This window comes from Marmota monax, unplaced genomic scaffold (genome assembly GCF_021218885.2).
Source record: "Marmota monax isolate L192 unplaced genomic scaffold, Marmota_monax_Labrador192_F-V1.1 WCK01_AAM20220418_F8-fsc00120, whole genome shotgun sequence".
In the NCBI taxonomy this organism is placed as follows: domain Eukaryota; kingdom Metazoa; phylum Chordata; class Mammalia; order Rodentia; family Sciuridae; genus Marmota; species Marmota monax.
Window position 1 is genome coordinate 2,199,683 of NW_026694424.1, and position 11,613 is coordinate 2,211,295.

Sequence of the window (11,613 nt, forward strand, 5' to 3'; positions counted from 1 at the left end):
AGAGGTGATGGGAATTTTAAGAGGTGTTTGGATCCTCATGAAAAGATTAATGCTGCTCTTCAGGGACGGGGTCAATTCTCACAGGAGTGAGCTCTCATTCTCACAGGACTGGAGTTGTTACTACAAGAGCAGTTGATATGAAGTAAGATTGCACCTTTGGCTTTGACTCTTCTGCATGCACCAGCTTGCCCTTCCACTTTCTCCTCCAAGTTATGAGGCACCACAAGGCCCTCATCAGAGGCAGTCACCCGGTCCTGGATTTCTAGCCACTGGAACAGTGAGCAAAATAAACTTATTTCCTTTATAAATTAACCAGTCTGGGATATTTTGCTATTGCAACAGAAAATAGGCTAATACAAGTCCTAAATGAGTCATCTAGTGGGCATTCATTGACAATCAGTTATAAACTATATTTTTCTTTGTATTTCATGTATGATATAGACAACTGATATGAGGAAACAGTCTGTGGCAACCAATCACTCATATCCAACATCATTCCTCCTTTACTCTCATCATACAGCAACCTGAAAAGAAAGGGAGGAGAGGGACTAATACCTGAATCTTGATGTCTGCCACCTTAACAAGCCCATCCGAAAGTGCTCATACACATCACTTCCTAAAAACCCACCAGACAGGGGGGACCAAGTGGTCAAGGACACTGCATAATAAGTGTCTACAGTTCTTTTCTTCCTCTAACAACCATCATTATGAAAAGCAGCAATTAGCACAAAGGACTATTAAAGAGAATTATACTGAGAGAGAAAGTCAGACGAGAAAGAGAACTCAGCGGTCACACACATGACTTCTGTCCCTTTGAACTTCCATTTTGATCAAGGTCAGGTGAGGAGAGTGTATAAATTGGCATGCTGCCCAGACCCAGGAATGTAAGTGGAGGCAGAAGCTGAAGGGAAGTGGCTGGAGCCATAAAGAGTTTTCTATTTTTTTCCCTGTCCTCAAACAGCAAGGAATCATTTCTTCCATTTTAAATGCACACAAACACACCAGTCTTAGAAATTAATTTTAGTCTTAGAAATTAAAAATTTGATAGACTGAATAAACAGGCTACAGGTTGACTGCAAAATAAAGCTGAGAATATCTCCCAGAAAAGAAAGAAAGGAAGGAAGGAAGGAAGGAAGGAAGGAAGGAAGGAAGGAAGGAAGGAAGGAAAGAAAAACACAGATATCTAATCCAACCAACTCACTGTATAGGTCCAATTTCTGAAGCTTAGAAAGATCTTCCAAGAACGGATGCAAAGTTTGGGCCCCCTATCACTGGGTTCTTCTACCACACTATGCTCCTTTTTATGTTTACTGAAAGACTTGATTGTACTCTACTTTTACTTCATTATTTACACACAACAAATCTCTATGAGTATCCTATTTTTTCATCTGTAACTCTTCTGTCATTATGTCTACCTGAGAGTGAATAGTCCAGACCTCAGCAGGAAGGGGAAGAAAAATTTTTAAAAAATTTGTCAACATCCAAATGGGGTGGGAAGTGAACCATGTTTCTATAAAGGGAGAAACTTGTGTCCCTTAGAGACTAACATGGAAGAAAACTCAGTTCCACCATATACTCAGAGAGGCTTTATAGATTCACCAACAGAAACAAAAACACATAACCACAGACCTGGCAAGAATCCCGTTCCTTTGTTTTCGGCTGAGAACTGGTATTTTCATGACAGTCAGAAATTATCCAGCAGCTTACCCTACTTTTCCCACATAAAAAAAAAAAACCCTCAGAATTATTTTTAAAAAGATGTAAGTTGGGCTAGAAGTGTATCCAGTGGTGGAGCACTTGTCTAGCATGCTGGAGGCCCTGGGTTCCATCCCCAGCACCTTAAAAGAAAAGAGAATGGAACAAAAATGGTATGATTACATGGATAACCAAAAGTTAAAAGCGGTAAGAGTGGCAAGTCTCCAGGGACTGTGACAAGGGCTCAAGATAATGAAGACCCTACAGGCACTCAAGTGTATTTGTTTTTTCATTATTTATTCAGCTAAGAGTATTTACTGACATCTATTTACTATTTACCGAGAAACCAACTTTTATTATAATACTCTTATACTGAAAAAACGAACCATCAAGCCGGACACAATGGCACATGCCTATAATCCCAGCGGCTCAGGAGGCTGAAGCAGGAGGATCACAAGTCCAAAGCCAGCCTTAGCAACTTAGCAAAGTCCTAAGCAACTTGGCAGGACCCTGTCTTTAAATAAAATATATTAAAAAAAAAAAAAAGACTGGGGATGTGGACATGGTGGTGCATGCCTATGATCCTAGCAAGTTAGGAGGGTGAAGCAGGAGGATCACAAGTTCAAAGCCAGCCTCAGCAATTTAGCAAAGGCCCTAAGCAACTTAGTGAGACCCTGTCTCAAAATAAAAAACAAAAAGGCCAAGGATGTGGCTCAGTGGTTAATCCCTGGGTTCAATCCCTGATACCAAAACAAAACAAAACTAACCATCTAGTTTGGGAGACATTGTAAACCAGAAGATTACATTCCTAGGATGAAAATAATCTTGTGTCAAGACCCAGCATAGTCACAACTGTATAGACCAGAGCAAATTACTTTTTTTCTTCACTTTTTTATTTTTGATTTTTTAGAGCATTATAATTAGACATAATATTAGGGTTCATTTTGATATAAATATACAAGCATGAAATATAATTTGCTCCAGTTCAGTCCCTAGTACTTCTCCTTTCCATCCACTCTCCCTCCCCCTGTTTTCTTTTCTCTACTGTACTGGTAAAGTCATTTTTCACTGGGACTAAAATTTCAAGTTGACAGTAATTTTCTTTAGCACACTGAAAATGTAATAGACTTTCTCCTTGTACTGAGTGGTTGTAGCTATCAGTTGCCATTCTAACTGTTGCTCTTTTATGTTTTCAGTCTTCTTTCTAACTGATTTTAATTTTTTCTGTCTCTTAGGTCATCTCTACTTTCACTAGTTATATCTAAGCATTTTGCTTTTAATTTATATATTGCTTCAGTGGTGTGGATCAAATCCAGGGCCTTATGCAGGCTAAGCAAGTGCTCTGAGCTATATTCACAGGTCTTGGTATTTACTTATTTAAAATTTTTTTCTAGCATTAGATTCATTGTTTAGATTTGTAGATTTATGCCTTAAATCAGCTTTGAAAAATGCTGTCGAAAACTTTCTTTTTGTTATTTATTTTTTGCTATACATAACATTAGGATTTATTTGGACATAATCACAAAAGCATGGAATATAACTGGCTCTAATTCAGTCCCCCACACTTACCCTCCCCTCCCCACTCCACTGATACTTCTGTAACTTATTTATAGTTTTTCTTTTAATTAGTGTCTTGTGGATATACTTAAGTTGAGACTCACTGTGGTCTATTCATGTATATATATATATATATATATATATATATATATATATATATAATGAAAATTCATTTCACTGTTCTTCCCTTATCCCATCCCTCCTTCCTCCCCTTAATTCCTTTGTCTACTTAACTGATCTTTCCTCTGTTTTGATGGAATTCCCTCTTCCTTTTGTTTTTTTTTTTTCTTTCTTTCTTTCTCACCCCCTACTTCCCACTTTGGATTAGCTTCAACATACAGAGAAAACATTCAACGTTTAACTTTTTAGGACTAGCTTATTTCACTTAGCATGATAGTCTCCAGTTCCATCCATTTACTAGCAAATACTGTAAGTTCATTCTTGTTTATGGTTAAGTAATACACCATTGTGTGTGTATGTGTGTGTGTGTGCGCGCGCGCCTCACATTTTCTGTATCCATTCATATACTGAAGAGCACCTATGTTGGTTGCATAGATCAGCTATTATAAATTGTGTTGCTATAAACACTGATGTAGCTGTATTCCCATAGTATGCTGATTTTAAATCTTTTGGATATATACAAAGGAGTGGGTGTCTGGGTCATATGGTAGTTCCATTCCTCGCTTGTCTGTTTGTTTGTTTGTTGTACTGGGGATTGAACCCAGGGGTGCTTAACCACTGAGCCACATCCCTAACCCTTTTTGTTTTTTATTTTGACACAGGGTCTCACTAAGTTTGTTGGGGTCTTGCCAAGTTGCTGAGGCTGGCTTTGAACTTGCAATCCTCCTGCCTCAGCCTCCCAAGTTACAGACATGTGCCATCACACCCAGCCCATTCCTAGTTTTTTGAGGAATCTCCATACTACTTTCCAGAATAGTTGCACTAATCTGCAGTCCCACCAACAATGTATGAGTGTACCTTTTTTGCATATTCTCACCAGCATATATGAAATCTGACCCCTATCACCCCTACACAAACTCAACTCAAAGTGTATCACAGACCTAAGAATTATAGCAGAAACTGTGTACCTGACAGAAGAAAATGTAGGCCTAACACACCAGCATGTTGACATAAGAACTGACTTCCCTAACAATACTCCCAAAGCATAAGAAGTAAAATAAAAAATCAGTAAGAGGGATGGCATCAAAGTAAAAAGCTTCTTCACAGCAAAGGAAACATTTAAGAGTATGAAGAGAGAGCCTATAGAATAGGAAAAGATCCTTGCCACCGGCTCCTCATAAAGGGAATTAATATTCAGAATACACAAAAATATAATATTTAATATTCAGAATACTCAAAAAACTTGATGCCAAAAAAACCAATAACTCAATAAATGGCCAAAAGAACTAAACAGACACTTCTCAAAAGAAGAAATACAAATGGCCAACAAATACATGAAAAAATGTTCACCATCTCTAGCAATTAGGAAAATGCAAATCAAAACTACATTGAGATTTCATTTCACTCCTCTCAGAATGGCAATGATCAAGAATATAAATTAGGGCTGGGGCTGTAGCTCAGCAGCAGAGTGCGTGCCTAGCTTGCATGAGGCACCTGGTTCAACCTCAGCACCACATAAAAATAAACAAATACCATAAAGGTATTGTGTCCATCTACAACTACAGAAAAATTTTTAAAAAGAATATTAATTACTTTTTTTGAGGGGGTATAGGGAGAACTTGATTTTACAAAAAGATGATAATTGTGTCGCATGGATTGAGTGAGGTTAAGTTAAGAATATATACAGAAGTTCTGTGCCTGGAGAACACAAGATACCCAGATGTTAACTTCCTTTGGGGAATGCTACCTTTTCTCCATTCCCCACCAAGAGAGGAAGATTAACTTGTTATTTATTGTAGTTTAATATAATTTTTAACCTTGCCACTCTGCCTTACACACACACACATGCATCACAGATTACACACAATATTTTTAATGTGATCCATAACACAGTAAATTAATCCATGTTATCTTTGTTAAGCATTAAAGAAAAAAAAAATGGGTCCTAGCTTTGAGATCACTTTAACTTCCTCCCTTGCCCTCCTTTCCCCTCCTCTCCTCTCTTCTCCTTTATCTGGAGGAAAGGTCTTGCTGTTGTTGCCCAGGCTAGTAGTCTGGAACTTCTGATCTCAAGCGATTTCTCCCACCTCAGCCTCCTGAGTAACTGGGACTACAAGTGTGCACCTCTGCACCCAGGAACATGTTCATTTTATTTTTCATCAAGTCTGGGAGTCTGGATATTCAGAGATGGCTGGGCAAGACAGCAGTGCGAATGCAGGCAGTGGGGCAAAGAGGAAGCAGAAGGACTGGGCTGGGTGTGCCACTGAAGCTCTTCAAGACAGAAATCTGCTTAGAGCAGCTCCTTGGAGGAGGGTTTTAGGTTTGTTCTCTCCACTGATTTCCTCCCTTGCTCCCATTCTCCACCCACACTCCCTGTGAGTGAAGAAATATCTGTGTCAGTGCCAACACCTTCTAAATTAGGCTACATGGAAAGAATCTGTTTGATATAACATCTACCTTTTTTTTAGATAACCAAATTCAAAGAGCAGCTTTAAGCTCCTTCTAAACTAACCTCTCCCTTCTAGGATATTTTATATGTGAATACAATGATGTTAAAAATAAAAAAAAATTAAAAAAAAACAACATGTACCAGCTGCTACCAAAAAAAATAAACAACCTTCAAGTTTGCTGAGACTACTCAAAAGAATAAAGAATGAAATGCACAGTTTTGACATCTATTTATTCTGGGGATGATATTTTTCACTCAGGTCTTCTTTCATGTTCACCGAAAGCATTTCATTTTGCTTTCTCACTCTCCTGCCTTCAGCAGAATGCAACACTATTGTGAGCACTAGTTTCTGTTATTACAATTGAGGGAGGGAAATAATGATAAATGAATGATGCAGTGGAAGAAATAATCAAAATTTTTATAGTGAAAGACTTTTTCTGCATAATCTACTTCTTCTTTTAACATCTTCTCCACCTTCACCCTTGATCCTTTTCTTCAAATTCTTACTCCTAACTTCCCAATCCTACTTTACCATTGAGCCTAACTTTCATCTAATTATCAGGACTTCTTAATCCATAATCTTCCTTTCCAACCATTTCCACCATTATCTCTCTCAATTCCATGTCTCTTTTTCTTGTCCTTCAGCACTCCAGAATTTAGTGAAAAATGCACTTCTTTTTGATGATCTCTCACTGAAAATACACAAATCATGTAACTTTTTTATTCTTAAACATATATCTTCATGATACACCCAGGTGATACTAATCTTGACACATTACTATCAAATCATGAAACAGAAAGAATGACCTTGACCACTTCAGCATCAGAGTTTGTTAAGCAGAAATAGGAAGGGGAGGCCCTCAGAAAGAGGTAAAGAGAACCATGTTAGAAGGAAAAGGCAATAATATGTGGGTGGATATGCACACCTACAGGCTTGCCAGGGGGAGCATGGCATCACTGCCAAGGGAAGGTAATGTGTGTTGAATGCAAACAAGGGGGCCCCACCCAAAACCTACTAAATTTGAAACTCTGGAGGAGGGCACAAAAACCTGTTTTACAAAGGCTCCAGGAAATCTTACTGCATGCTCAAGTTCAGAGACATTGCACTTGCCCACCACTTGCCCACTGTTATTAAGAAAAAAAAATTAACTATCTCATTGAACCTGTTAGTTATGTTTAGCAGAAAAACTCTCAAGGTTAATATTTAAGTTGCTTGCAGGGTTCTCTTATCCATGCATTAAACATGTGTTAAATGTCTGGTTTTTGCAGAGTAGTAATGTTGAGGGAGATAGAGAATTAGGCAGACAGTAGATCCCAAAGTTAAACAAGTACACAGGTATTAGAGTTTAACAGAAATGGAAGATGGGATTTAGATGCTAACTATGCAGTAAAAGCCCTCAATGCAATGAATGGGGGGTGGGGAGATACTCTGGAAGGCAGGAGTTGGACCTAATCACATAGGAAAGGTAAAAGCTTTAACTCTGATATAAATTTTCAGTAAGATATAGCAAAACTAAAATTGTAGCTCATCCATCTAAAAAAGGTTTGCTGGGTTTGGGAAATGGTTTAATGATTATACTCAAGGTGAGGAAAACTGGAAGTGAGTAAATAATAGACAAACAAGTGATTGCCAAAAGAGGGAACGGTACTGACCTTGATTCAAGGGTATCCCTGTGTCCTGGATTTTGCATCAGCTTTAGCACTAACAGTAAGATGACTGAAGGTCAAGTTCCCTTTTAAGTCATGCTTTATATATCCAAAGCTACCTGCAATTACCCAAATGCCTTCTAAGAGTAATTGATTTAATGATGTGATCCAGTTCTAAATCATTCCTTCTTACAAAAGATTAGTTCTGAATTTTCTCGAATTGGATGCAGGAAAGGGATAAGCCATAAGGTGAGCTGGGAGTTCTGAGCATGCAGGGTGATCGCACACCATGTGCAAGATACAGTACTATCAAGCTTTGAGCTATTATTCAATGTATTACTAAGGAAAACTTCCGTCTTCCCGTTCAAGGAAAAGATTCCTGAGGTTTACTTAAGTGACCAAGGTATAAGTCACCCTCCTGGACCTGGCGTTCTGGTCCAGTAATTGGCTCCTAGTACTCCAGACACGAATCCCACAGGACCCTGGGCTCACAGAATGGGACAGACAGTGCACAGGGCAAAAACACATCAACCGCTGTTGACACTGTCTCCAGATACCAACCACTTGGTGGAGAATTGTCAGTTAAGGGTTGAGGTTTTCAAAGAGCTTTGAAAACAAAAAAGTTCATAATCCAGATCCCAGAAATCTCCAAAGAAGTGGCATCTGCGCCTGCAGATAATATGCGAGTCTCAGCCAGACCTCAACTGGATTCCCCGCTTGGCCCGCTAGACGCCCAGCAAGCGCTCCAGTCCGGGTTCCCTTTTCCACCGCTGCGGTGCGGCACAGCCATATAGGGAAGGCGGGATGGAGAAAGGCATTCCACCCCCGCCGCTCCCAGCATCCGCCCACTTGGCTGTGAACTTGAGCCAGCGGAGGCTAGCCGGGTCCCGGTTCTGGGCCTCTAGAGGTGCCTAAACCCCGAGAAGATCCTCTAGAAGGAGTGTAAACCTACCCCTACTGCCTTCACCCTTCACTCTGTAAATTGGCACCCCCCCCCCTCGCGCGGTGGCAGCCGCCCAGAGGACTAGAGGCAGCGCGTTGGAGACGCACGCCGGGAGGGAAGCGGGCAAGCCCCGAAGGGAGCGGCGGCGCTGCCCAGCTTCCTCCCGCCCCTTGTCAGCCTTTCCGCGCGCGCTGCTTGGTCTCATCTCCCCCAACCAAGGAAGCGGATGCAGAACCAAGCAAAGGCGGTAATCCCAAGAGGCCGCGAGGACAGAAACCCTTCTCGCGCAGGGCACCGCGCAGCAGATGCAGGGTGGGGATGGGCAGAGGAGAAATCGCCGGCACCGATTTCGTCCGCGTCCTTCCCGCGCGTGGCCTTCCTCTTCACCGGCAATTTACCTTGGACCAGGCGCCTCCGGAGCTGCGGGTGGAGGCGCAGAGCCGTAGCCCGCAGGAGAGGAGTTTGATAGCCGCCATCTTCGGGTTCCGCTGCGGGAGGACTTAGCAGGCTGGAGCGCGCGTGAGAGTGTGCAAACGCTGGTTGCCGGGGCTGCCGCGGCGTCACGGGAAAGAAGAAGGGAAGGCGCGCGGGGGGCGGGCTGGAGGCTCGACCACGCGTCGATTACGTCCTCTGGGCCTCCTGCGCGTCGCCTCCCATTGCCGGCTGCCGACTATCAGAGAAGTGAGGCTGGGAGGGGCCTCAGCCCAGAGTGGAGACTTGCACAGTCTGCGCGGGTCGAAGGGAAGGGCCCGGGGTCCCGGTGCATTTGAGGCAGCGGTGTTGACGTTCACTTGCTGCCGCAGTCCTTAGGTCAGCGCTTTAGCTTTGAGTGGACGCTGGTGTCTGCTTTCCTGTGGGTCCAGGATAAGACTTGGCCCAGGTTTCCAGCTTGCCCTCGAGACACCTGCAGCTACTCAACCGCCTGGACAGTCTTACCATTTTAATATTTCTCAGCCCCTTTTCACCACTAATTGCCCTGGCTTGTGCAAAGTAAGTTTGCTCTGGGAACAAGTTGTCAGGAGATGTGACCAGGCAGACCTTCAGAAGCAAGATTATAACTGGGCCCTTGTTCCCCATTATCCAAGTCTGCATGTTTTAAGATCTTTCTGGCAGTAGAGCCCCAGCAATCCAGAGAGACATAACAGATGCAGACATAGAGGTGTGTGTCCCTTTGATTGACCTTAACCTGTTACATAACTCTCCTAAACTCTCCTGTATTCTCAGGTATAAATTAGAATTGCTTTATAATACTCAAACTGTCAAAGGTTTATATGAGGTCATTCATGCAAAGCTTCTGTTACATTGTGAGCACAAAGTAAATGTTAGGCATCATACTCAATTTATTCCAATTACAATGGTTGATTGGCATGGCACAAACATACTCTCCAAATCTTATCTTTTGACCAGTTCCTTAAGGGCATGCGCCAAGTCTGTTTTCTTCAGAACCACCTATGCATTCAGCAGAATGGAAAGATCAGGTGGAAGCTCCATAAACTGTTTATGGGATTAAAAGCTGACCAAGTCCTGAGAATATGGCTGTTAATTTTGAACATTTTGCAAACACAGGAGAAAATCAAATGAGACTAGCTTCCTTGGGAAAATATACCAAGAACAATGAACAATCCAGTTTAAAAATAGAGTCTGTCCATATAAGCATTTTATGCTATTCTTTTAACTATGAACTCTTTTTCCTTGTGAATATTATGGTTTTAATCAAAATCAATCTGGGAATGAAAAACCAAGTTCAACTATCCATTTAAATTGGAGAAAATAACAGTAGTGTTGGGTATTTCAACACATTTTCAATTAACTGTATTAAGAGGAAATTCAAAAATTAGAACTGAAGTTGCATAATTAGTCCTAATACAGCATATAGCAGCTATTGTAATGCAATTTACAGGTTGTGAAAAAGCTAAAATTCCAAATGAGTCTGCTTTTCCAATTTTCCCTTCCACAGGCACATGAAATGGAAAAAAAAAAAAAACATTGGCAATTCTCTCCACCATCATATGACTTGCTCTTGGCTGGTCTCACTCCATTGCTTCTGGCTGAGGAAGACACATATTTAAATCTGTATTCTGTATAACTAAGTCCCCTGAGAAAATCAGCCTTACTGTACAGTCAGAACACACTGGACTACATTTTTTGATGACTCAATATCTTCATTTTCCTCTTTTTCAGCAGTATGAGTGTCTTAAATCTGAACAAATTATAGAAAAAAAATGCTGTGTACCAATATCCCTTCTAGTTCCACAAAAAATTAATAATAATAATTTTAATCCATGTGTAAAATTCTACTTCTTTTAAATCTCTGACTATAAGTACATTTGCCCTTTTCTTGGAAAGGCAGTTTATGGTAACTATATATTCTGGGAACTTTTCCCTGTAGAGTTTTGCAAGGCTTACCTTCTGCACTCTTTAACAACTGGAGAATTACGTTCCGAATCTTTAAATAAAAGGTCTGATCCCAGACAAGCAATGAGGAAATGAGGGAAGTTTATTTTGTATTGTGTTATAATATGTCTGTATATGTGCATGGCACCTTTTTATCAGATGAATGCAAACAGTGTGTCAGTTATATTGTAAATAATTTTCTTCTTGAGAGATTTTGTTTTGATTCTAAAAAATGATGCATTAACATTTCTCATTATTGAAAGATAGGACATCTTGACCTTATAGTTAGTTAACAGTCTATTCTTCCAGTGATAATCAGGATAATCTGAAGACTTGTTTTTCAAGTGTTGTTTGACTGGCTTAAGTAATAGGAGTTTTTCATCTAGGCCTTTTGAATAAGTTACAAAAATACATCCATGCTTTGTTTTATACAGTGGTCCTTTAATAAATGGAAAACAAATTACTTAAAACAATTATTTAAAACAATTTTCTTCCAATAACTTTGAAAGACATAAATTTGAAGTTTTACATGTCTATAAATGTAAGTGTTGTTTTATAATGCAAATCATTCCTTAATTTGCCTAGTTTATAAGCATGTTATTTTTATAGATCTTTTGAAGCAATAATGTGTACTTAATATTTGTTCAAGGAATGGATAAAAAAATTATTTGAATTTTTTAAATTGTAGTTTTATCAGAAAAAAAAATGCATGGTAGTCAGAGAATTCTCAACTTCTGGAATGAAAGTGAAAATTAAGATGCTATGGAAACTTACAGGAGCAAAACATACCAGAGTGATTGAGTATACA

The 11,613-nt window shown here is 40.2% G+C and overlaps 1 protein-coding gene across 1 annotated transcript in view; it reads right to left on the reverse strand.

The window, feature by feature from the left end:
* The window catches only part of Oxct1 (3-oxoacid CoA-transferase 1), a 144,240-nt gene extending 135,154 nt beyond the window's left edge, over nt 1-9,086 (reverse strand). The window contains exon 1 of the mRNA XM_046468279.2: nt 8,810-9,086. Within this exon, the coding sequence (XP_046324235.1) occupies nt 8,810-8,887 (78 nt within the window). The 5' untranslated portion in view covers nt 8,888-9,086. The remainder of the gene's footprint in view (nt 1-8,809) is intronic.
* Nucleotides 9,087-11,613: the final 2,527 nt, after the last annotated feature.